Source organism: Carcharhinus amblyrhynchos, chromosome 9 (assembly GCF_965287045.1).
Source record: "Carcharhinus amblyrhynchos chromosome 9, sCarAmb.v2.hapA, whole genome shotgun sequence".
Classification (NCBI taxonomy): domain Eukaryota; kingdom Metazoa; phylum Chordata; class Chondrichthyes; order Carcharhiniformes; family Carcharhinidae; genus Carcharhinus; species Carcharhinus amblyrhynchos.
The window spans coordinates 22,222,071-22,249,578 of record NC_137332.1 but is presented as its reverse complement, the minus strand read 5'-3'; the positions used below and the strand labels follow the sequence as shown (position 1 = coordinate 22,249,578).

The 27,508-nt window shown below is 43.7% G+C and overlaps 1 protein-coding gene across 6 annotated transcripts in view; it reads right to left on the bottom strand.

Annotated features, from left to right (window-relative positions):
• Nucleotides 1-27,508, bottom strand: part of LOC145347647 (very long chain fatty acid elongase 1-like) — a 78,217-nt gene that overhangs the window by 4,098 nt on the left and 46,611 nt on the right. For 5 of the 6 annotated variants that reach the window (XM_080195308.1, XM_080195306.1, XM_080195304.1 and 2 more), the window contains exons 2-8: nucleotides 17,202-17,308; nucleotides 15,017-15,104; nucleotides 13,217-13,407; nucleotides 8,993-9,073; nucleotides 3,549-3,605; nucleotides 917-1,022; nucleotides 30-166 (exon numbers count right to left, since the gene is read on the bottom strand). In XM_080195308.1, the coding sequence (XP_080051434.1) occupies nucleotides 30-166; nucleotides 917-1,022; nucleotides 3,549-3,605; nucleotides 8,993-9,073; nucleotides 13,217-13,407; nucleotides 15,017-15,074 (630 nt within the window). In that variant the 5' untranslated portion in view covers nucleotides 15,075-15,104; nucleotides 17,202-17,308. Of the gene's footprint in view, nucleotides 1-29; nucleotides 167-916; nucleotides 1,023-3,548; nucleotides 3,606-8,992; nucleotides 9,074-13,216; nucleotides 13,408-15,016; nucleotides 15,105-16,913; nucleotides 16,997-17,201; nucleotides 17,309-27,508 lie in introns of those variants that run through there. The other variant, XM_080195310.1, reaches the window with a different exon arrangement.

Sequence of the window (27,508 nt, the reverse complement as noted above, 5' to 3'; positions counted from 1 at the left end):
CATTCAAATACCAAAACAGTCACACTGACCAGTTGGATTGCCGTCATATATTTTTTCCACCAGAGGTACTTCTGAAAAGCCGGACCAGCTGCAGACAGCCCATAATAGAAGTACATGATGACATGGACAATCGAGTTCACCATGGCATGGAAGGATCCCATACCACCTGCAAAAAAAAAACCAAAAACATTGGCCATCAAGAACAAATCCTATTCATCCAAGTCAAATAAATACAACAAATTAAATTGCACCTTTGAACGTAATAAAACATTCCAAGGCACTTTTATAGGACATTTGGTACCGAGCCACAAAGGCAATATGAGGGTAGATGATCAAACAATTGCTTAACGATGTAGATTTTGATGAAGATTGCCTTAAAAAGGGAGAGATGGACAGAGGTTAAAGTGCAAGGGGCCAGAATTGGAGCAATGATGATTGAGGGTTGCAGGTTTGGAGTTTGTTTAAAGTTTATTTATTATCACAGGTCGGCTTACATTAACACTGAATGAAATTACTGTGAAAATCTCTGAGTGACCACACTCTGACACATGTTCAGGTACAGATGGAGAATTTAGCATGGCCAATGCACCTAACCAGCATGTCTTTGGGGGGAGGGGGGGGAAAAAAAGAGAGAGAGAGAGAGAGAGAGAGAGAAGCAGACAGTGGCCCAAGCTGGGAATCAAACCCAGGTTTCTGGCATTGAGGGGTAGCCGTGCTAACCACTGTGCCACCATGGGGGCAGAGAAGACATGGAACGATGTGAAAATAGGGATTTAAAAAAAAATACATAAAAAAGGTCACTGTAGGTCAGCAAGTAAATATTGTAAATTAGGACACAGGTGTGTATCGTTTTGGATAACCTTAAATTTTCCAGGAAAGGTGGAAGTGAAACCCAGTAAAAATACAATCTTTGTACCTGGTCCAAACTTGACCCCCCACCACCAGGTCCAAGGCATGATGGAGTGATGGAAGATGTGAAGGAAGGTAATCTGACTGTTTTTCTTCCGCAAGACAAAGAAAACCTAAGACAACAAAATGACAGGAAGAGAATAGATCAACCATCTTGAACAGAAAGAAGCAATGATAATTATTCTGTTCTGTCTCAAATGTAATTTTTTGATCAAAACATGGATTTGCTCTGATTCATTATTCAGTATAAAAAAAAACTTTGTACCTTCTGTCTATTTTCTACAACAAATGATTACTTAATACAGAATTTGCACTATATTTACAATGTCTAATGCCCATTTGAACTTCAACACATTGTGATATGGTGACGAGATGTTCCCAGGTCCTATGATCACAGAATAGGAGTGCAGAAATTCACCTACAATCTCCAATTTCATTATATAGGGTTTTGGGGAGAATAGTTGGGGCTGATGGTGTGCTGTGTAGTTTAGGTCAGACTAGTCTTCAATTGCTCGTACGGCCTCTCATTTTCCACCTTAGGTGAGCAGAGAGTAAGTGATTCAGGAAAAGAACATAAAGATGGTTTCCAATGCCTTCCACAATGTGCTTAAAGAAAACACATGTCCTCTGCCTGCAAGCAGCTAGGTCCTAGCTCTTCCATAATCACCACCGAAAATTCACTGGTTCCAGCATTGGCCATGGCTCACAACCTCAAGTATGGGACCTTCTCCAAATTGCTAAAGACCCAGACCATCCCTTCTATCTTTCTTCTCTCATCCTCCTCTCCCCCACTTACCCTCCCAAAAACAGAAAAGGAGGTTTCAAAATGACCTTGCTATACCAAATAGCGGACTGCAGAATTCAGCAGTGTTAACATGCAGTCATTAAACAAAGTAGTTACCAAATATTTCTCCATGAAAAAAGGACATTAAACTGAACTTTAAGTCGGAGACTAGATTGGCAGTAAATCAGCGCAAATTGCTCCCATGCACTGTTCCCTAACCAAACACAGCATGGGTAGTGCCTCAAAATGACAAATCTTTTAAAAGATCAGAGTATAGCAAGATGGGCTGTGTAATTAATAAAGCTAAAAATGGGTTAAAAAAAAAAAATCTACTGGCAATCGACTGAGTACCCAAAGTATTCAAGTTACCAAAAAAATGTATATTCCCCACAGAACTATTTCTGGTTTGACTGAAGTGAGTAATCAGCAATCTAAAAAGCATCCACAGCTGGAACAGTGCCTATGTGCAAGTTTGAGAAAAATTCAATTGTGGCTTCTGGGAGGGAGGGAATTGGATAAGCACCTGAAGAGAAAAAAAAACCTTACAGGGAAACAAGGAAAGAGAGCTGCTATAGACACAGGCCAAATGGTTACAACCTAGCCATTCTACGATTTCATGCGCCTATTAGTTTTTTAGTGCAACTGTCAGGTTAAACTTTGAGTCTCCTTGTACTTGCCTGCAGGCCTTCAATTAGCAAATATTCCCAGTAGGGTAGAGAACACCAGCCTATTTTCAGCATACTTTTTGTTTTTTTTTAAAAAAAAAGAATGTGAGAAAGTTTTGCACTGAATGTAAATTGCACAATATTCTGCAAACTTTCTTTGCACTGAAAAAAATGAGCACAATCATATGGGAATGTTTCCAGGCAAACAGCATGGATCACATTCTATAAAAAAAGGTGATGAGTAGAGGAAGTAGTGAACCATCTAAAAGAAAGATATTAAATGGCAGGGTGATGGGATTAAAGCAGAGAGCTTCCAATGTGACATTAGTGCACCTTCAAGAAATGTTTCTTTTTAAATCATCTTCTCTGCAGTTGTAAGCAGACTTTTTCAGGTTTTTTTTTCCCCCTCATGGTTGCCAGGCCATCTGCTAAATACCTTTTATTGCTACTTTAATGGGGGGTTTTCTTCATTTTTACTCTGGGATCTTTTATGACCTTGCATTGTGAGGGAGAAAGATTGATTGACAAGTTAAAAATCAGGTGGTTCCTCCCCAGGGAAGTTGAGAAGCAGGTGGACATCAAGCTGAAGAGAAGAAGTGTTCTTCTCTCTCCCTGGTTTTGGAAATTCTGCTATTAACTGGAAGCAAGGTTCCTGGCCTCCCTGAAGTAGAAAATCTGCTATTGGTGTTTGGCTGGCTTAGAGTCTCTCTCCCTGGTGTTTTGGGAAGCTGTTCCAACTCCAAGCTTGTCTGTGTGTGCCTCAGAGCTGCAGCCAAAGGACTCAGTTCTGGTATCACGTGAGCATTCATCTTTGACAAGTTAAACCTGTAGCAAAGGTTTTTGTTTATGGGATTTGATTTGTTGGAACAGCATTTAGCTGTTAAGGTGTACACAAAGTTTTTTTTATTTATAATTGGTAAAAGTTGTTAGATTTCTTTCTGTATTAATTTACTTAATAAACTGTTTGATAAAAGATCTTTAGTGGGTTAGTTGAATCATACATGTGAAATCACTCATGCTCACCCTTGCCAAATTCAAGAGTGCAAAACTTATGATCTGGGCTGACTTCATTGAATACTTTGGAGTTTCTGACCTGAATTATAACATCAATTTGTAGCAAGCACTGATAAAAGGCTGAAATTGGTACGATTGAGATCAGTACTTGGGTCAGAGGCAATCGTCATACTCACCGTATCAAACAGTTCAACAAATTTGGAAAATAAAAACAGCCATGCCACACGTACCATCTGGAGAAAACAAAAAAAAAACACCAAATTTAGAGTATGTACACAGAAAGCACAGCCATTTGAAATTGGAACCAGCTGACTAGAGTCTTCAGGGGTCAAAAGATTAATCTGCAGCACAAACCAGAGTTAGTCATTGGAGTAAATTTGTTGCTAAACATTCCACTCTCCCCCTTCCAAGCCCCAGAAGATCTGCTGTTCAAATACTCGATACAAGAGTTCTATGAGGATGTGTCTAGGGCAGTGGATAGAGGAGAGCCGGTGGATGTGGTCTTTCTGGATTTTCAGAAGGCGTTTGACAAGGTACCTCACAAGAGGTTATTGCAGAAGGTCAGGGGACATGGAGTTGGGGGTAGGGTGTTAGCGTGGATAGAGGATTGGTTGTCAAATAGGAGGCAGAGAGTGGGGGTCAATGGGTGCTATTCGGATTGGCGGTTGGTGACTAGTGGGGTGCCCCAGGGGTCGGTGCTGGGGCCTCAGCTTTTTACCATTTATATAGATGATCTGGAGGAGGGAACCGAGTGCAGGGTGTCGAAATTTGCTGATGACACCAAGATTGGGGGAAAGGCAAATTGTGCGGAGGGTGTGGAGAGTCTGCAGAAGGATCTAGATAGGCTGGGCGAATGGGCCAGGAAATGGCAAATGGAATTTAATGTTGGCAAGTGTGAGGTGGTCCACTTTGGTAGGAAGAATGGTAGGAAGGACTATTACTTACGTGGCGAAAAACTGCAGCAGGCGACGGTGCAGAGGGACCTCGGGGTCCTTGTGCATGAGTCGCAAAAACCCAGCTTGCAGGTGCAGCAGGTGGTCAGGAAGGCGAATGGGATGCTGGCCTTCATAGCGAGGGGGATTGAATATAAAAGTAGGGAGGTCTTGCTGCAGCTGTATAGGGCATTGATGAGGCCGCAGCTGGAGTACTGTGTGCAGTTTTGGGCTCCGCACCTGCGCAAGGATATTTTGGCCCTGGAGGGAGTGCAGAGGAGGTTTACTAGGCTGATACCGGAGTTGAGGGGATTGAGCTATGAGGAGAGGCTGAATAAACTAGGCTTGTACTCGTTAGAGTTTAGAAGAATGAGGGGAGATCTCATTGAGACGTATAAGATGAATGGGATGGATAGGATAGAGGTGGAGAGACTCTTCCCGCTCAAAAAAGACAGTAGGACTAGGGGGCACAGCCTCAAGATAAAGGGGAGGCGGTTTAGAACAGAGTTGAGGAGGAACTTCTTCACTCAAAGGGTGGTGAATCTCTGGAATTCTCTGCCCGTTGAAGTGGTGGAGGCTGCCTCGCTAAATATTTTTAAGAAGCGGGTTGATGGGTTCTTGATAAGAGAGGGGATTAAGGGTTATGGGGAGAGGGCGGGAAAGTGGAACTGAGCCACAACAGATCAGCCATGATCTTATTGAATGGCGGGGCAGGCTCGAAGGGCTAGATGGCCTACTCCTGCTCCTATTTCTTATGTTCTTATGTTCTTAAGAACAGGGCCGTTTGATTAAGAGTCGCTAACAAAAGAAGCTCTTCACTTCTCAGTTCGTTGTGCAATAGCAAGTGCCTGGACATATCTGGCGATCCAATGAAACTTTCTAAAATACATCCAACCAGGATTTATTTGCACTCAAATTTATTTGCACGAAACAAGAACATATTCCATAATTGATTATTGTACCTACATGGCAAGTATGATTTGAGAGATATGCCACCTCTCTCAATATCACTGAGATTGAATGGGTCAAATATATTTGAAGTCTGCTGATTTAATGTAAAAAATAGTTAAAAGCACAATATTAAAGTGCTGAAAATCTGAAAGAACAAAGGAGTGCTAGAGATTGCACTCAGCACTGTTGTAATATGCCTTCAAGAAGGTAGAGAAATTGATGGCATGCTGCTATCTCAAAGGCATATTACAACATGTACGTCAAAGCAGCATCTAGAGAATGAGGAGAGACAAATAGGAAATTTTAAACTCGGGATCAGTGATCTTCATCAGACCTGGAAGACATTACAGAGTTACAGTTATTACAGAGCAGGAAATAAGACAAGACATGACATAAGATCATAAGAAGCAGGAGCAGGAGAAGCTGGTCTGCTTGGCTAATCCAATTGTGGCCTTATCTCCACTTTCCTGCCTGATCATTTGTGGACTGCAAATGCCAATTAGCCATAACAGAAATAGAAAATAAGCAACAAAACATTGCATGGAGGAGAAGAGAGTCAAAGCAAACAAAAAAAAAAATTGTAGGAAAATTAATTTGGATTTTGCTTTGGAGAGAGGACTTAAGTACAGGTAGGGACTCTGTATAGATTTTTAAAAAGTACATATGAACTTCCACAAGACTCAATGCCTCACTGGAGATTTATTTAAAATTGAAGTTTAAGGAACTCTAGGTGACAGAAAAGGGAGATGAACCAAGATGTGACAAGAGGTCTACAAGTTTATGAGGGGGCATGGACTGAATAGATGTCAGAAGCTTTTTCCCCCAGGGTGGAAGAGTCAATTACTAGGGAGCATAGATTTAAGGTGCAAGGGTACAAAGTTTAAAGGACATGTACAAATCAAGTTTTTTTTTAAAAAACACAGAGGGTGGCGAGTGCCTGGAACTTGCTGCTGGGGGAGGTGGTGGAAGTAAGATTTGATAGTGACTTTTAAGGGGTATCTTGACAAATACATCAAAGGAATGGGAATAGAGGGTCCCAGAAGGGGCAGGTGTTTTAGTTCTGAAGGGCAACATGGTCAGTGCAGGCTTGGAGGATCGAAGGGCCTGTACCCATGCTGTAATTTTCTTTGTTCTAGGTGCCCCACATTCATAGATTGGGGCCTTCACTATTCACTTTAAAATTCATGAACTAGGTGACCAATTGGAAAGTCAGTACCAAAGACAAATGATAGGCAACAAAATGGAAGTAATCACATATTCAGAACCCGTCAGAATAGAGAAGCAAAGGTGACACAGGATCAGGCCAATTAATGGACGGCAAGATGGTAATGGGACACAAATTTAAAATTTTCCCCATTCCATGGAAATTAATTAAATAAACACTACTGACTGAAAGTAAAAGGGATAAAGTTAATCATGTTATCCCTCAGGCAGCACAGTGGCTAGCACTGCTGCCTCAGTGCCAGGGACTTGGGTTCAATTCCCAGCTTGGGTCACTATCTGTTTGGAGTTTGCACATTCTCTGTGTCTGCATGAGTTTCCTCTGGGTGCTCCAGTTTCCTCCCACAGTCCGAAATATATGCTGGTTAGGTGCACTGGCCATGCTAAATTCTCCCTCAGTGTACCTGAACAGGCACCGGAGTATGTCAACTAGAAGCTTTTCACAGTAACTTCATTTGGCAGTTAATGCAAGCCTACTTGTGACTAATAAACAAACTTTACTTTTACATTGTTCTATTCAGTCGTTACTCTGTTCAGAGTTAAAACTAATTAAATTAGGCACTGAACACATTTGGTCAACATAAATTAATAAAACTGGCATTGAACCAGGGAGCTAAAGTTAATGGAATAGAGACAGCATTGAAATAAATTAATTCAATGGGTTTGGCGAGGGGAGGAGTGGGGGGGTTGTAGTTGTAAAACTGATTAAAATAAAAATATTATTTTTCAAAAATGCTTCACAAAGTGCCAAAAATCGGGGCCAGGAGAACAGCAGCCCCAGTGGGACTGCCACTCAGCAGCTTGCCTGGCTAGAAGAGCTGGTTTGTGAAGCAGAGGGGCACCAAATCTGTAAGTCCTTCAAAAATGAGCTGCTTTGAATGGACTCAGCAGGTCTGGCCACTGTAGGGAGGTGGGGGTAACAAGGCAAGGTGGGTGGTCTGCCTGAAGTACTGGCACACCCTACTACCCAATATATACTCCTCCCCCACTTATCATTTGAGAAGGGGGTGTGTGTGTGTGTGTGTGTGTGTGTGTGTGTGTGTGTGTGTGTGTGTGTGTGTGTGTGTGTGTGTGTGTGTGTGTGTGTGTGACGGAAAACACAAAATTCCCAGTCCACTTCTTTTACTTCTGATCAGTGAAACTCTTCTGGAGCTTACATGCTTTTCAACTGTGTGGGATGGTGACTGGCTTCAGGACCCAGTCCACCTCAAATTCAGCCCTACAATTCGGTCAACTTACTCACTGAACAAAGATAAAATCACAACTTCGAAAAAAAAGCAGACTGACTATCAGCAACAATTAAAAAGGTCAGTCTTGGTAGGGAGAGGAAACATAGCTAGCACCTACGGAACTCTATCTGGTGATTTACATTTTCATCATCAACTCACATCAATACAGCACCTTTAGTGTGACGCAACAGCCCAAGGTGCATCACAAAACAAAGGTATAAACAGATTGGGTCAAGATGACCAAAAGCATCTTAAAAAAAAAGGGACGAGAAAAGGTGAAGCAGAAAAGCAGTGACACAGCATTAGGGAGGGAATTCAAGTTTTCAGCTTAGACAACTGAAGACACCATCAGCAATGGTGGAACAATTAATATAGAGAAATTTACAAGGTGCCATAATTACAGGAGCTCAGAAAATGGGGTTGTGGGGCAGGGGGAGATCACAGAAAATGAGGGGCAAAGCCACGGGATTTGAAGTCATTGTTGCTTGAGCAGGAGCCAATGTGGATCAGTGAGCACAGGAGTGTGATAGGAGAAAACACATAGCAAAAGAAAATTCACAATGTCAAGAAAGCAGGCTATCAAGTAAGAGGGTGGTGAGTAACACAAGATCTTGGGAGAGACAACAGGGCATACAGAACTCTACCCACACAAGAATTATACTTTCAAAATATTTGAAAATTTGGCAGCACAGGGGCAAACACTGCTGCCTCAGTGCTTGGGACCCTGGGTTTGATTCCCACCTTGGGTTACTGTCTGTGCGGAGTTTGCACATTCTCCCCATGTCTGCATGGGTTTCCTCTCTCAGTCCAAAGATATGCAAGTTAGAGGGATTGGCCATAGCCCCTTTAATAGTTTTTTGATAAGAGAGGGGATTAAGGGTTATGGGGAGAGGGCGGGAAAGTGGAACTGAGCAGCGACAGATCAGCCATGATCTTATTGAATGGCGGGGCAGGCTCGAAGGGCTAGATGGCCTACTCCTGCTCCTATTTCTTATGTTCTTATGTTATGTAATGAAATGCAACAGCACAAAAAAAAAGACGTAGCCAGAGTTATGAATGGCCTCAAGTTTGTGGCAGGTAGAATGGGAGAACACTGAAAGATTTGTATCTAACATAAGTGGAGAGTTTCAGCAGCAGATGAACTGAGCAAGGGGCGAAGCTACAGGGAGGTGGATGTAGGTGATTTCAGAGACAGGGAGAAATACTCAATTACTTTCTTCAAATCAGATGTGGAGACCAGGAAATAGTTGAAGAACATTCGAACAACAAAAAAGGTTCAGCACTTACTCGAAGAGCTGTGGGGCTGTCTGAGTAATCAACTGGATCACACCGGAATGTATATCCTGTAGCCCAGCCAGACATCAAAAACTGTGGAAGGGGAAGGAAAGAAAACAATCAGGATTAACATTCTGAAAGAGCACAAAAGTATTCTCAATTATAAAGTAAAATAGGAGCAAGCCATTTCCCCCCCCCGAAGCCTGCTCTGCCATTCAATAAGACCATGGCTGATCTGATCTTGGCCTGCCTTGCTTTATAGTTAAACTCGACCACCATTAAACATCTCCAGACTTCACTCCATTTGCTACTGAAACCCTTGCTCCTTTGGATGTGACTATTCGAGGAAAGGTTAGGTTTGTATCCACAAGGGCAAGAGGCAACTGAAATCCTGGGGGGTATTGACAGAGTTGATGAGAAGAGGTTTCTTCTTGCCACAGAATCCAGAACTGGGGAGGTATCACTCATTAAAGACAGAAGAGGATAGTTTGAGGGCTGCAAATCTTTGGATTTGTCCTCCACTGGCTGGGCCAGCATTTATTGCCCATTTCAGACAACATTTAAGAGTCAAGCACATGGCTGCAGATCTGGAGTCATATTTATAGAATCATACAGCACAGAAAAAGGCCCTTCGGCCCACTGCATCTGCACCAACATATTAGAAACACCTCAACTCCCTCCTAATCTCATTTGCCAGCACACTAGGCCCACAGCCCTGAGTGTTAAGTGCTCATCCAGACACCTTTTAAAGTATGTGGAGCATCCAGCCTCTCCCACTCTCCCAGGCAGCACATTCTAGACTGTCATCATCTTCTGGGTAAGCCAAACCCTAACTTCCTGTCCCTCACCTCAAGCCCATATCCCCTCATGACTGACCCTTCAACTAAGGGGAACAACTGTTCCTTACTCCGTCCATATCCTTTGTAATTACGTATACCTCGATCAGGTCACCCGGCAGTCTTCTCTGCTCCAACACAAACAACCCAAGCCTATGCAATCTCTCTTCATAACTTAAAATGTTCCATCCCAGGCGGCATCCCAGTGAATCTTCTCTGCACCCTCTCCATTTAGTTGTGGCCTAAGTTCTAAACAACTTCAAAATGACTTCCCTGCTTTTGTAATCTGCCTCGATCGATAAAAGCAAGTGTCCCATATGTCTTTTTCATCACCCTACTAACATGCCCTTCCACTTTCAGAGATCTGTGGGCAAACATGCCAAGATCGCTTTGTTCCACAGAACTTCCTAGTGTCATAAGAACATAAGAAATAGGAGCAGGAGTAGGCCATCTAGCCCTTCGAGCCTGCCCCGCCTTTCAATAAGATCATGGCTGATCTGTTGTGGCTCAGTTCCACTTTCCCGCCCTCTCCCCATAACCCTTAATCCCCTCTCTTATCAAGAACCCATCAACCCGCTTCTTAAAAATATTTAGCGAGGCAGCCTCCACCACTTCAACGGGCAGAGAATTCCAGAGATTCACCACCCTTTGAGTGAAGAAGTTCCTCCTCAACTCCGTTCTAAACCGCCTCCCCTTTATCTTGAGGCTGTGCCCCCTAGTCCTACTGTCTTTTTTGAGCGGGAAGAGTCTCTCCACCTCTATCCTATCCATCCCATTCATCATCTTCTACGTCTCAATGAGATCTCCCCTCATTCTTCTAAACTCTAACGAGTACAAGCCTAGTTTATTCAGCCTCTCCTCATAGCTCAATCCCCTCAACTCCGGTATCAGCCTAGTAAACCTCCTCTGCACTCCCTCCAAGGCCAAAATATCCTTGCGCAGGTGCAGCGCCCAAAACTGCACACAGTACTCCAGCTGCGGCCTCACCAATGCCCTATACAGCTGCAGAAAGACCTCCCTACTTTTATATTCAATCCCCCTCGCGATGAAGGCCAGCATCCCATTCGCCTTCCTGACCACCTGCTGCACCTGCAAGCTGGGTTTTTGCGACTCATGCACAAGGACCCCGAGGTCCCTCTGCACCGTCGCCTGCTGCAGTTTTTCGCCACGTAAGTAATAGTCCTTCCTACCAAAGTGGACCACCTCACACTTGCCAACATTAAATTCCATTTGCCATTTCCTGGCCCATTCGCCCAGCCTATCTAGATCCTTCTGCAGACTCTCCACACCCTCCGCACAATTTGCCTTTCCCCCAATCTTGTCCCATCATTCACTGAATACTTTGTCAAATTACTCCTTCCAAAGCGCATCACCTCACTTTTCAGGGTTTAGGCCAGGCAAGGGCAACACATTTCCTTCTGCAAAGGGTATTAATAAATGAAATGATTTTGGTTTTATGACAAAGATCACCATTAGATTTAATTTCAGATACTTACTGAATTCAAATTTTACCAACATGGGATTTGAATTTGGGGCCCCAGAGCATTACTCGGATATCTGGATTACCAGTCTAGCAACAATTCCACTAACCCTCAAAAAGGCAATGGAAGACGACTCTTCGGGGGGGAAATATGCAGGAATGAGGGGCTGAAGCCATAATCTCAGGTTCAATGTATGATTTTCAACACACTCCTGGTTGGTCTACAACATTCTACTCTCCATTAACCTCGAGTTATCCAGAGCTCTTTACTGCCCATGTCTTAACACAGAAAATCCTGTTCCCCGATCACCCCTGGTCACTGACTTACACTGGCATCTGGTCAAGCAGCTCTCGATTTGAAATTATCAATAAAGGTAGTAGGATATTTGTAAAAAAAAAATCACAACTCTGCTCGTGTTCTGAGGATGCAATGAGCGTGATGGATCAGAGGAGGTAGTAGATGTAGTGTAATATTTTGCATTTCTGAAAAGGCATTCAACAAGATGCCACATGAAAAGGTTATTGTCCCAGAAAAGCATTTGGTGGTAGGTGGCTAACATATTAGCACAAAGAGGATTGGCTAACAGATCAGGATTCAGGTTAGTCATGTGCCACAAGGATAAATGCTGGAGCTTCAATTATTTACCATCTTATAAGGTGGCACAGAGTTAGTACTGCTGCCTCGTGGCATCAGGGACCCAGGTTTGATTTCAACATTGGGCACACTCCACATTGGGAGACTGGCTGACTGCCAATATCTATGTGGGTTTCCTCCAAGTGCTCTGGCTCCCTCCCTCAGTGCAAAGATGTGTAGCTGGACCAGCATTTCATTGCCATCCTTAACTGCTCTTGAGAAGGTGGTGGTGAGCCATGCCCCTGAACCACTGCAATCCATGTGTTGTAGGAACGCCTGCAATCCTCTTCAGAAAGAGGGAGTTTCAGGATTTTGACCCAGCAACAAGTGAAGGAACACCAATATAATCTGAGTCAGGATGGTATGGGGCTTGGGAGGAGGAGAACTTGCAAGTGGTGATGTTCCCATACATCAACAGTCCCTGTCCTTCTGGGGTGGTACAGTTTGCAGATTCAGAAGGTGCTGTCAAAGACCCCAATGCCCTCTTCAATCTTGAATGCACCTTTCCAATATCCTGTGCTCTCATTCCTGTACACGCCTCTCAGTTGTAACTGCATTTATTGGGGGTACATGGAGAGCATCCAGCAAACAAAATAACCCAGTGGATCTAATCCTATCTCTTGGTAAATCAAAAGTTTGATGCCCAGCTTCATCGTGGAGCCAGCGTCCTCTCAACATTCTTTCCATTAAATAAATGGGAGAAACGATCATCGGGTCTGCAGGGCAAAAATTTTCCTTCAGCAGCATATGCTGTCACAAGCCACATCCTGCAGTCACTAACAGGTTTGTACTTACCAAGCTCACAATTAAGTTAAATCAAATAAATTATTTGGATCACAATCCTCATGTAACTCATTTTGCAAAGCAACATCAAGCTGATTAACTTGTGCATCAGTTTTACAGATGGAGAGATGGGGAGTGTTACTGTAGCATTGCTGCTTCAGCACCAGGGACCCAGGTTCAATTCCCGGCTTTGGTCACTGTTTGCGTGGGTTTCCTCTGGGTGCTCAGGTTTTCTCCCTCAGTCTGAAAGACAATGCTGGTTAGGTGCATTGTCAGCGCTAAATTCTCCCTCAGTGTATCCGAACAGGCGACGGAATGTGGCAACTAAGGGATTTTCACGGCGACTTCATTGCAGCATTAATGTAAGCCTTCTTGTGACAATAATAAATAAACAATGCAGCATGACAGGAAAAAAAAGCGTTCACAACAATACATTCTTCCGCCACCTTTGATAATTCAAGCAATACGCTCCAATCAAACAAAGCAAATAATAGCAGACATACCTCATACACTATGTATATCGAGAAAAACACCAGTGCAAAGTTATAGACAACCATAATCTTTTTAAGATCAAAGGGTTTCCTGCCAGCCATGAGCCGGGGTCCTAGCGACAGTACAAAATATACGTAGAACAAGAGAATAGCAGTCATGGGGACTGGCGATACCATTAGAGGATATTCTTCAATCCTTGGATCTGAGGAAAGATATATACAGAATTATAAGCACTCAAACCCCACATCCACCATCAAAAATCTAATTTTGTTTGTACTCAGAATTTGACAGTGCAGAAGGAGGCCATTCAGCCCATCAAGTCTGTACTGACCACAATCCCACCTACGCATTTTTACTGTGTGCATTTTTGGGCGCCGCACCTGCGCAAAGATATTTTGGCCTTGGAGGGAGTGCAGAGGAGGTTTACTAGGCTGATACCGGAGTTGAGGGGGTTGAGCTATGAGGAGAGGCTGAATAAACTGGGCTTGTACTCGTTAGAGTTTAGAAGAATGAGAGGAGATCTCATTGAGACGTATAAGATGATGAATGGGATGGATAGGATAGAGGTGGAAAGACTCTTCCCGCTCAAAAAAGACAATAGGACTAGGGGGCACAGCCTCAAGATAAAAGGGGGGCGGTTTAGAACGGAGTTGAGGAGGAACTTCTTCACTCAAAGGGTGGTGAATCTCTGGAATTCTCTGCCCGTTGAAGTGGTGGAGGCTGCCTCGCTAAATATTTTTAAGACGCGGGTTGATGGGTTTTTGATAGGAGAGGGGATTAAGGGTTATGGGGAGAGGGCGGGAAAGTGGAACTGAGACATGACAGATCAGCCATGATCTTATTGAATGGCGGGGCAGGCTCGAAGGGCTGGATGGCCTACTCCTGCTCCTATTTCTTATGTTCTTATATTACGCCCTACCCCAATAACCCCAAACATTAACCCTAGCTAGTCCCCCTAAAACTGAGGAACAATTCAGCGTGGCCAATTCACCTAACCAGCACATCTTTGGACTGAGGGAAATTGGAGCACCTGGAAAACTCACACAAACACGGGGAGAATATGCGGACTCCACACAGTGACCCAAACCAGAAATTGAACCCAGTCCTTGGCACTGTGAGGCAGCAATGCTAAACATGAAAAGATGTGTGTGGTGTGTGTTTGTGGATAAACGCAGAGAGTCTGGACCTTTCTTCTTCCTCCCCTCCCACCCAACAGCTGGAAAGGCAGAGACAATCACAGCTATACCCCACCCTTGCATTCCAGACCTAACACTACCCCAGGAACATCTTGCCCAAGACAAGGACATGTCAATATCTCAATTGGAGACCAGCTAGTGCAGCATGGGGACAGAACCTAGACAAACTCCTGGCCCTACTCCATATTCTACCTTAATGATGCATTTAGCCACCAAAGCACTGGCAAGCTGCCCAGAATAAATATTTTATTTATTATAAAGTCCCTGGGATGTATTTCAAAGTTGGTGGTCACTTTTCCAACTGCTGACTTCACAGCTGTCACATACCTTCAAACTAAGTAGTGTATGTTAGTTTTATTAAAAATATCAATTATGTTACGCAATTCAAATCACTAATGGATTGAGAAATCTGCTTTTAGTCAAATCAGGCACGACTCAGCGAGAATTCGCTTTGCTGCAATTATCAAAAATGTCGAATACTGCTGAACAAATCATCGATACGTCAAAACGCAAGAGGTTATGGAAATTTAGAAAACAAAAATTCAACTTGACTGGATCCTTGGACTAAGTTAAAATGAACATTGACTATCTGTTAAGTTAGCAAAAATGTCTCACCGCCTTTCAGAAGGTTCCCATATACTTGGGCAACTCGTGCCCCCACCTCTGCCAACATGGTTACGTTTCAAGGTGGCACTTCCAAAGCCTAAGGAACAAAATCAACAAGGTTTTAACAACTCGCATTTTACATTGTACCTTTAAACGTAACACAAAAACAAACCAGTTTGAGATTTTTCTTTAATTCATTCGTGGGACATGGACATTGTTGGCTGGCCAGCATTTATTGTCCATCCCTAGTTGCCCTTGAGAAAGTGGGAATAAGCTGCCTTCTTGAATCACTGTGAGTTGACCCACAATGCTATCATGGAAGAAATTCCAGGATGTTGACCCAGCGGCTGTGAAGGAACGGCAATATATTTCAAAGTCAGGACAGCGAGTGGCTTGGTGGTAAATGCCCATGCATCTGCTGTCCTTGTATTTCGAGATAGAATTGGCCATTGGTTTGGAAGATGGCATCTCAGGATCTTCAGTGAATTGTTGCAGTGTATCTTATACTGCTGCTACTGAGCGGTGGTGAAGGGAGTGGACGTGGTGCCAATCACGCAGGCTTTGTCTTGGATGGTGTCAAGCTTCAAGGTGTTTTTGGAGCTGCACTCATCCAGGCAAGTGGAGAGTATTCCATCACACTTCAGGGAGCCCGGAGGTGAGTTACTCGCTACAGTATTCCTAGCTTCTGATCTGCTTGTGGAGAGTCCACTTGAGTTTCTGAAGATGCATTTCATCGAAATGAAGAGAGTTAGAGCCCAAGTAGGTGAATGGTCAAGAGAAAGGGAGGGTGGAGAACTTGGAAATGGAAGTAAAATTTAGGTTAAGTTGGTTAAATGGGATTTGGTGCAAGTTAAGATACAGGCCACAGATATACCTGGAGGGAGGAGGGTGGAAGATGGCAAGGAAAGTTTTGCAATTGTTAACTTGAAGCAATGAAAGGCTAGGCAGGGATGGAGGTAAAAATGAGGAGGATATGGGATTGGAAACCTAGCTCAAGATCTGGGAGGTAGAAACAGCATGGTTCAGCTAAAAGACAGTGGTCAAACAAAATGGTGGCTCATGAAAAGTGGTTTTTAAAAGCCAACAGTGGCTGCAAAACTACCATTTGTTTGGGAAAAAAAATATCAGGGTCATTAACATCCTGTGGTCCTTTGCAGTGGGTCTGGAGGCAGTTGAACCAAGTGACTTACTGCCCTCTGAAATGGCCTAGCAATCCACTCATTCAGAAGGCAATTAAGAATGGGCAAATGCTGGCCTTGTCAGTGACACCCACATCTCATAATAAAAGTTGCTGAAGGTGAAGGGGACAGCTGGTAGCAATGAAAGGATGAGTTTAATCATTGCATTTGGCTGATCCTGGAGCAGGACTGTTAAGTTCAATTGTGTCCCGTCAGATAGAGCAATGGCCAAAGCAGTTAGAGTCAGAGTCATAGAGCAATACAGTAAAGAAATAGGCCTTTTGGCCCAACTTGTCCATGCTCAAATCTACAATATATGGTCACACCAGAATGGTACAACTGTGAATAGTATCAGTAAATAAAAAGGGAGGCAAGCATGTGATTGAGCAAAAATCAGAAGCTGTATCAAGGTTAGCAAAACTAGGGCAAATTTAAAATGCCATCGTGATGAGTGAGAGAGAGAGCAAATGAAAAGCCTGATCTGTGACAGAGGATTGGAAGAGTTTGCAGGAATAGCACCCATAACAGGTTAGACAAATAACATTACATAAACAAACACTGTCACAACAGAAGACAAGTTAGACTACCACTGCTGCAAGCAACAAACTCATTTGATGTTATTCTGCATTTAAATATCATCAGAAAATTGAGATGAGAAGATATAAAGGAAAGGGCCATGTGCATGCAGAGCAAGCAAGCACGAGTACACGTGAGCAAGCGTGGCTCACCTACATTCAGATTTCCACATAGGTGTTAGAATTCACCAGGCCCCAATAGATATTTCCCTTAATGCAATGGAACCGGCAAATCCAAAAATAGAGAGATGCATTTGGTTAGGACCATATCTGGTAAATCAACCCAAAGCCAATCCCACAGCCTTAAATCAATTTGCAAAGAATTCCTGTTAAAGCAGATGGTAAATGTGATCCATGGTCACCTTGGGCTTCATTTATTTGAAGTGACAAATCAAGCAGTTAAAGGAATGTCAAGCCTATAGTTGACTAGTTTGTACTAACCCTTTTAAGTGTAAGGTTGCGTGCACGGATTCAAACACCAAAAACAGAGCTGGGGACACAATTCAAAGGGCTGACAGCTGTCTCCTGACCAGTGGATAGCTAGAAACCTGGAAGATAAAACGTGTTAAAAATCAGAACAGTGTGCTTGATTTCACTGTTGTGCTGTCCAGTACAAAAGAGGTTCAGCAATGCACATGTGGGACAATAAATTGATCTTGCACATTAATATTACCATCCATCTCATCTTTGGTGTCCCCTACATTATGGATTAGGGCTGAATTACTGGGGAGACATATTGCCAAAGCTTTTCATCTTAAATTTTAAACTTTCTCCTGAGTGTATTTATTAGTGTCACAAGTAGGCTTACATTAACACCACAAAGAAGTTACTGTGGAAATCACCAAGTAGCCACACTCCAGCACCTGTTTAAGAACATAAGAAATAGGAGCAGGAGTAGGCCAACTAGCCCTTCGAGCCTGCCCCGCCATTCAATAAGATGATGGCTGATCTGTCGTGGCTCAGTTCCACTTTCCCGCCCTCTCCCCATAACCCTTAATCCCCTCTCTTATCAAAAACCCATCAACCCGCGTCTTAAAAATATTTAGCGAGGCAGCCTCCACCACCTCAACGGGCAGAGAATTCCAGAGATTCACCACCCTTTGAGTGAAGAAGTTCCTCCTCAACTCCGTTCTAAACCGCCCCCCCCCCCCCCTTTATCCTGAGGCTATGCCCCCTAGTCCTACTATCCTTTCTGAGCGGGAAGAGTCTCTCCACCTCTATCCTATCCATCCCATTCATCATCTTATACGTCTCAATGAGATCTCCCCTCATTCTTCCAAACTCTAACGAGTACAAGCCTAATCTATTCAGCCTCTCCTCATAGCTCAACCCCCTCAACTCCGGAATCAGCCTAGTAAACCTCCTCTGCACTCCCTCCAAGGCCAAAATATCCTTGCGTAAGTACGGCGACCAAAACTGCACACAGTACTCCAGCTGCGGCCTCACCAATGCCCTATACAGCCGCAGCAAGACCTCCCTACTTTTATATTCAATCCCCCTCGCGATGAAAGCCAGCATCCCATTCGCCTTCCTGACCACCTGCTGCACCTGCAAGCTGGGTTTTTGCGACTCGTGCACAAGGACCCCGAGGTCCCTCTGCACCGTCGCCTGCTGCAGTTTTTCTCCACGTAAGTAATAGTCCTTCCTACCATTCTTCCTACCAAAGTGGACCACCTCGCACTTGCCAACACTAAATTCCATTTGCCATTTCCTGGCCCATTCGCCCAGCCTATCTAGATCCTTCTGTAGACTCTCCCCACCCTCCGCACAATTTGCCTTTCCACCAATTTTGGTGTCATCAGCAAATTTCGACACCATACACTCGGTTCCCTCCTCCAGATCATCTATATAAATGGTAAATAGCTGAGGCCCCAGCACCGACCCCTGGGGCACTCCACTAGTCACCAACCGCCAATCCGAATAGCACCCATTGACCCCCACTCTCTGCCTCCTATTTGACAACCAGTCCTCTATCCACGCTAACACCCTACCCCCAACTCCATGCCCCCTGACCTTCTGTAATAACCTCTTGTGAGGTACCTTGTCAAACGCCTTCTGAAAATCCAGGAAGACCACATCCACCGGCTCTCCTCTATCCACCGTTTGGGTACACAGAGGAAAAATTTAGCATGGCCAATGCACCTAACCAGCATATCTTTTGGACTGTGGGAGAAACCAGAGCACCCGGAGGAAACCCACAGACACAGGGAAAATGTGCAGACTGCCCACAGTGACCCAAACCGAGAATTGAACCCGGGTCCCTGGCGCTGTGAGGCAGCAGTGTTAGCTATTATACCACTGTGCTGAATCATAATTTATACTACAGGTAATAAGGTACTTGTTGACAAGTCCATTGGCATAGCAATTAGCACTGCGGTATCACAGTGTCAGGGACCCGAGTTCAATTCCAGCCTTGGATGACTGGCTTGACTTTTACACGTTCTCCATATGTTGGAGTGGATTTCTTTACACACTCTAAAAGATGAGGGTTAGGCTGATTGTCAGGTAAATGCATGGAGTTATGGGGATAGGTCCTAGGTGGGATTGTTGTTGGTGTAGACTCGGTGGGCTGAATGGCCTCTTTCTGCACCAGAGGGATTCTATGATTTATGAAATGGACTCCATTTGGCTGAGCTGTTGCCATGGAAAAATGATAGGTTCCCCAAGCTCCCAAGTAATTCAAAAAGAGGTGCAACGCTTGAACATAAGAAATAGGAGCAGGAGTAGGCCATCTAGCCCTTCGAGCCTGCCCCGCCATTCAATAAGATCATGGCTGATCTGTCGTGGCTCAGTTCCACTTTCCCGCCCTCTCCCCATAACCCTTAATCCCTTCTCTTATCAAAAACCCATCAACCCGCGTCTTAAAAATATTTAGCGAGGCAGCCTCCACCACTTCAACGGGCAGAGAATTCCAGAGATTCACCACCCTTTGAGTGAAGAAGTTCCTCCTCAACTCCGTTCTAAACCGCACTCCCCCCTTTATCTTGAGGCTGTGCCCCCTAGTCCTACTGTCCTTTCTGAGCAGGAAGACTCTCTCCACCTGTCCTATCCATCCCATTCATCATCTTATATGTCTCAATGAGATCTCCCCTCATTCTTCTAAACTCTAACGAGTACAAGCCTAGTTTATTTAGCCTCTCCTCATAGCTCAACCCCGGTATCAGCCTAGTAAACCTCCTCTGCACTCTCTCCAAGGCCAAAATATTCTTGCGTAAGTACGGCGACCAAAACTGCACACAGTACTCCAGCTGCGGCCTCACCAATGCCCTATACAGCCGCAGCAAGACCTCCCAACTTTTATATTCAATCCCCCTCGCAATGAAGGCCAGCATCCCATTCGCCTTCCTGACCACCTGCTAGCTGGGTTTCTGCGACTCATGCACAAGGACCCCGAGGTCCCTCTACATATTCCTCTTGTTTGCAGAGTATGGGTCCGTTTTTGAATCTGTCACTTCTAACTAGTGTAAAATAAGTCACATGAGCTGGGTGGATTTATCAAGGAGCTATTAGCACACACAGGATTAATCAGCAAGTGTTGCTCAATTGCAGAATCACATCTACAATTTTTTTTGGGAGTTTTGCAAGTGTGGTCTGTATTTTTAGATTGCAGATGACAAAAGTTAGCCGTGTGGCAAATAGCTGGGAAGGGGCAGCTGTCTGCAGGAAGATATCAATAGGCTGATCAGGTAGCCAGAAAAGTAGCAAATGGAATTCAACCCAGAGAAGAAGTAGTGTGAAATGATGCATTTGGGAGGGTCAAAGGCTTGCACAATAAATGGGAGGAGCACATTAAAAGGAGAAAGTGCATGTCCACATACCAATAGAATCCCTACAAATGCAGGAGGCCATTCAGCCCATTGAGTCAGTGCGGACTTTTCAAGACAGCATTTCACTAGACCTGTAACCCCGTGCATTCACCAAGGCTAATCTATCTAACCTGCACATCTCTAGAATGTGGGACAAAACCACAGTGTCAAAGGCCGGAATTGAGCCCCGGGTTCTTACACTATGAGGTAGCAATGCTAACCACTTTACTACCCAAATATCCCTGATTTCATATCTCAAAAGGTAGCAGGACAAGTTGATAGGTGGTTACGGTGATATTGATTAAATCCTTTTTCAAATTAGTCAAAGCATAGAATGAGACCATGGAGGTTATGCTGGAACTAGTTAGGCCATAACTTGAGTACTGCAGGCAGTTCTGGTCATCTCTTTCCAGAAAGGATCGAAAAGCATTGGAAGGATTATGGAGGAAATTTAGAAGAATGTTGCCAGGATTGGAAAATTCAAACTATATGAGGAAAGATTGGATAGCTAAGGTTGTCCTTCACAAGGGGAGGAGGTATTTGATTGAGATGTACAAAGCTGACAGGGGCTTGGAAAGAGTGGATGGGAAGGATCTATTTATTTAACGAGGAGGCATAGATTTAGAAGTGATTGGTAGAAAGATTAGAGGGGAGGTGAGGAAACAATTTTTCACTTGAGCGTCAGAAAATAATATAAGACCCTTGTCAGGCCCCACTTGGAGCGGTGTGCGCAGTTCTGGTTGCCTCACTACAGGAAGGATGTGGAAGCTATTGAGAGGGTGCAGAGGAGATTTACAAGGATGTTGTCTGGATTGGGAGGCATGCCTTACGAAGATAGGTTGAGGGAGCTAGGTCTCTTCTCCCTGGAGAGACAAAGGTTGAGAGGCGACCTGATAGAGGTTTATAAAATGTTGACAGGAATAGATAGGGTGGATTCTCAGAGGCTATTTCCCCGGGTTGAAATGGTCGCTATGAGAGGACACAGGTTTAAGGTGCTGGGAAGCAAGTACAGAGGAGATGTTAGGAGAAAGTTTTTCACTCAGAGGGTGGTGGTAGAGGCGAACTTGCTGGGGTCTTTTAAAAGACTTCTGGGTGAGTATATGGGATCTAATGGCATTGGGAGTTACAGATAGTTCTATGGCTCGGTAGGTATAGATGTGATCGGCGTAACTTGTGGGCCGAAGGGCCCGTTTGTGCTGTAATGTTCTAAAAGGGGCAGAAAACTACATCTCATTTATAAAAGATGCCTGGATGTGCACTTGCAGGGTTATGTCAGAAAGTGGGGATAGGCCTGTTGGCTCATTTTCAGTCAGCACAGACATAATGGCTATGTGGCCTCTTTCTGTGCCACTGTGAATCTACGATCTCAAACAACTGAGGGAAAACGTAGTCAAACAGCCAATCACTTGCATTTATCTGACATCAGTGACACTGACATTTATACAGCATGTTGCTCAAACTTGGGGTGGACAGAATATCTTTCTCAACTGACTGCAGCATCTCATTAGTGGAACATATGACTCACATCATTGGGAGCACATCAGACACCTCACGTGATGGAGCACACAAAGTGCAAGGAAATCCCTGCACACGGCTGGAAATTTAAAGGTCATACATTTCTCATACATGTATCACAATCATTCACAGGGTGGATGGTGAGGGTTCATTTTATCAAAAACTGGTTGCTCATGAAAACTGACAAGAACATTAACGAGCGTTGCACCAAGGTGGTGATCCCATAGCTACACTAGCTTTGGGCAATACACAGCCATTAAAATTTGGAACTTGTTCAGTTGTAATAAATTCAGAAATGACGGTGCCTCTATATTGCTGTGATGTAGTGACACAATGCAAATATCAATGGCTTTCTTCAACAGCTTATAAACACAGGCAACATTATGCTAATTTGTGAAGGAATCAGAATACATGGAAAACTCCCAAAAACTGGCCTGTATTAACTCAGCCAAAGTGTCAGTGGGCAAGCATTTTGGGACAGTGACCATAACTAAGTTCCTTATGGAAAGAACATAAGAAATAGGAGCAGGAGTAGGCCATCTGGCCCTTCGAGCCTGCCCCGCCATTCAATAAGATCATGGCTGATCTGTTGTGGCTCAGTTCCACTTTCCCGCCCTCTCCCCATAACCCTTAATCCCCTCGCTTATCAAAAACCCATCAACCCGCGTCTTAAAAATATTTAGCGAGGTAGCCTCCACCACTTCAACGGGCAGAGAATTCCGGAGATTCACCACCCTTTGAGTGAAGAAGTTCCTCCTCAACTCCGTTCTAAACCGCCCCCCCTTTATCGTGAGGCTGTGCCCCCTAAGGTAATCAAGAAACCAAGTGCCTGAATTGGGAGAAAGCAAGCACATGTCAATACTAGGCAAACGTTGACCCAGAGCAGCTACTTGCAGGTAAAAACAGACATTTTGAAATTGGGAGTCTTTTAAAAGCGAAAGAGTGTGTGTGATCAGGCTGAACGCCGTGAAGGGCATGGGTAGCAAATCTAGGGAACCCTGGATGTCAGGGCACATCAATGGTTTGATAAAGAAATAGCATATGGTAGGTATCTAAAGCACTTAAAAGGGGAGGCCTTTGAGTGTAGGAGTATGCGGTGCTAAGAAATTAGGAGGTCAAAGAGGGGCCATTAAATAACATTGACAGACAGATTAAAAAAGGAAAATCCTAAAGCACGGTATATCTATATTAAGAGCAAGAGGATGGCCTGGAAAAGAGCAGGACCCATCAGAAACCAAAAAGGCAATCTGTGAGTGGGCAAGATCCTAAAATGAATATTTTTCATCTGCATTTACCAAGAAAACATTGCAGCTGAAGATGCAATGGGACAGTATAGTTCTAGAGTATGTTAAGATTAATAAGGAATGTTTAAAACTTGGAAGTGCCAGATGCATAGAGGATAGCTGACGTGGGACCTTTAAAAGGACAGCAGGGATAAGCCAGCTAACTACAGGCCAGTTGGTCTAATGCCAGTGGTATGGAAAAAAATTCTAAGAAACAGGATTAATCAACATCACCTGGAAAGGTTAGTCAGCATGGATCTATCGGCGGAAATCCTGATGAGAGTTTTTTGGAAAGATATAATGATGGAAGGCAGCAGAGTTGATGTGGTTTACATGAACTTCAGTAAGGCCTTTGACAAGGTCCAACATGGAAGGCTAGTCCAAAAAGGTTAGAGTCTAAGGGATCCAAGACAAGTTGGCAAATTTGCTTGTAAAGGGTGATGGAGGAGAGCAGCTTTTTTGTGATTTGAAGCCTGTGATCAGCAGCGTACCAGAGATTGGTGCTGAGACTCCTGCTTTCATTACTTCTACATTCAAAGAAGTTAATCGGTTCATTTTCAGATGATATGAAAATTGGTGTTGTTGATAGGGAGGAGAATAGTCTAGGTTAGACTTTTAGGCAGATGAAATTTAATCCTGATAAGTATGAGGGGTCAAATAGGTAGGATATGTACAAATAAATGATCAATCTCTGGGGAGTATTGACGATTAAAGGGACCTTGGTGTACAAGTCCACAGATCCTGAAGATGAGGGTGGTGAAGGAGGCATACAGAACGCTTGCCTTCATTAGTCAGGACATAGTACTGCTACTACATTCTATTTGGGCAGTTCCACATCTGGTAATTGATACCTAACCTGTGAACTGCATCTAATCAACATCTTTTTTTTGGGGGGGGGGTCTCATTAAAAATCTTGTAATTGGCAGCCTCATTATTAGCTTATCTTGCAAGTTTGACACAGAAACAGCACATTAGAACTATCCTGTGGGACAACAGTTTGCCATGCATCTCTCAAACTCAAAATGAGCCAAGGCTGCCACTTCAGACCTAAAGAAGTGAGGAGCTTACCTCAACATTATCTCAAAAGACAAGCTGTTTCCAGCTGCTACTATGCAATGGCTACAAGAAATGGTATTTACCAACTGGATATGGCCTTCAAAACATTGGGGTCACAAATGGGAGTAGTGTATGCAGTTCTGATTGCCACAGTATCAGAAAGATGTGACCACACTAGAGGGTGCAAAATTGCTAGGACGTTGCCTGGTATGGAAAGCTTCAGCTATGAGGAGAGACTGGTTAGCTGGGCTTGTTTTTCCTGGAGCAAAGGGGGCTAAGGGAAGATCTGATAGAGGTATACAAAATTGAGAGGGTAATTGGAAGAGTCTTTTCCAAGATCAGAGGGCATAGATTTAAAAGGTGAAGAGTAAGTGGTTTAGAGGAGATTGGATGAAAAACCGTTCATTGAGGGTGGTGAAAATATGGAATGTGCTGCCCAGGAGCATGGGGGAGACAGGTACTCTCAACATTTAAGAAGCATCTAGGTGAACACTTCCTTGTCAAGGCAGAGTAGGCTACAGTCCAACTGCTGGTAAATAGGATTAGCGGAGATTGGTATTCAATGGTTGGCATAGAAATGTTGGACTAAAGGGTGCTGTTTCAGTGCTGTATGACTAATTAGCCAGGTCATGCTGCACAAAACCACTTAGACAAAATTAGGGCCTATAATGAAACATCACTTCACTAGTCAATATCCACATTGGGATTCTTGGCTCCCTACACTGATTGGCCTCATCAAAAATCTTGTAATTGGGATCCTAGTTATTAACTCAACTTGCAAGTTTGATACAGAAGTGGAACACATTGTCCCACAGGATAGTTCTAATCATCAAACAAACTCAAAATGAGCCAAGATCACCTAAAGATGTCCAGCCTACATCAAAATTAGTATGTCAAAAAGCAAGCTGTTTCCTATGCAATGGCTACAAGAATGGCGTTTACCAACTGGATGCGGCCTTCAGTCCAAAAGGGCATTCTGCAACCACACAATATAACAAGGCTGGGAGAACTTCAGTGCCAGTGTAACGATAGCCTCACAGGCCAAATGTTTCAAAGCATGTTCCTTTGGTCACTTGTAATTCCACAGCCAGCCTGCTCTCAACACCCAAAACAACATACATGTATTGATTAGATGCAATTGACAGTTAGGTATCAATTACCAGATGTGGAACTGCCAAAAATCATACTGTAGGACATTTGGATCTATTATCTGCTCCTGAAGTGTTCCACTTTCCAGCCATGTGGAAATGGAGCTACTGTTACACACAAAGCCAAGGGTCAGAGTTAGGAGGAAGACTGGAGCTTAAAAACCCTGCAGACTTGAGTGATATGACAAAGGTTAACAGTAGAATTTTTAAAAAATCATTCATGGGGCATGGTTGTTTGACTGGCCAGCATTTATTGCCCATGGCTTGTAGGTGTAGTTGAGAGTCAACTACATTGCTGTGGCTCTGGAGTCGTATCGGCCACACTAGGTAAGGATGGTTGATTTCCTTCCCTAAACATTAGTGAACTAGATGGGTTTTTCTGACAAATGGTTTCATGGTCATCACTACATTCTTAGTTTCAGATTTTTTTTTTATTACTGAATCCGAATTCTACAGATTCTACAAAACAAAATACTGCAAATTGCTGGAAAAAAAAATCTTTGGAGAAGAAACTGTCAAACCCACAAATAAGTAACTTGGTTATTCTTCATACAGCAAGCAGGAAATCTTGGATACATTTAAAATGATTTAAAAAAAAACACTTAGGTGTCACAAGTAGGCTTACATTAACACTGCGGTGAAATATCCCACAGTCGCCACACTCTGGCACCTGTCCAGGTACATGGAGGGAGAATTTAGCATGGCCAACGCACCTAACCAGCACATATTTTGGTCTGTGGGAAGAAACCAGAACACCCAAAGAAACCCACACAGACACAGGGAGAACATGCAAACTCTGCACAGACAGTGACCCTGGCCTGGAATCAAACATGGGTCCTTCGTGCTGTGAGCCAGCAGTGCTAACCACTGTGCAGACGTAACAAGGAAGGAACAAATAAAAAGGGGAAGAGTTTTATTTTGAAACAGATAAATTAAGATGGCCCACAAGACCAATCTCATGATCAATTTCATATTCATTCAATCTGCAACTACAAGCATTACTCAATCACAACTCTACTAGAATCCACAAAACCAAAATCATGGGGAGATTGTGCACAAATGGAATTTTCCACCTCATGGCATTATTTATACTCCTTGAAAATTAGATCTTCAGATGCAAAAAGGGTGGGGAAGCGAGTTTGGAAACTTGCAAAGCAGTTTACTGCCCATTTCCAGGGACCAATAAAGGATCTTCAACTTACAAGATGAAAAGAAAATGCAGTTGCAATGCAAAGGTGGTGTTCTGCAGAGAGAAAGCACAGGTTCAGGAGCTCCAGTTTAAATAGTGTGCGCATTAAACAGGAAGATAGTCAAGCAAAACCACGTGGGGAGGATCTGTATCATTTACATGCCACTCGAGTTCAAAAGTGAAAAAAAGCTGTCGTGTTCTTCTTCATTTCCAATAAGCTAGGACATTTAAACACTGAAATTTACAACTAGGGGTTTGTTTCAATCAACATTGTCACTGAATGTGTTCCAAGTCCAATTCTTGGCCCTTAACTAATTAATGACCTCAGGAGGCACTGCTGAACTGATGATACAATTTATATTACTAGAAGAGGCTAATCCCACTCTGATGCCTGGCAGCTATCCAGTGAGGTGTGCTGAAAACACATGTGGACAGGGCCAAATTTAGCAGTCAGATTTGGGAGTACAAGAAAATTGCAAACTAGGGCACACTCCACAGTCAGATAGTTTGCTGGCATGCTGGAAATTTGACACACTTTACATTCTCCACAGTTGGATTGCTTGCCAATAACCCACAGACTCTCACCATGAATTGTCAGAGTAACAAAATGCTGCTGGAACCTGTGCAATGCAAAGAGAGAAAGAAAGAAGTGGTGAAGGAAACTTCTCACAGCCAGAAGTTCCCCACAAAAGTAACACTGGGATGAGATGCTTTGGAACAGAGCCACAGCAATACCATAAGCAGGTTACAA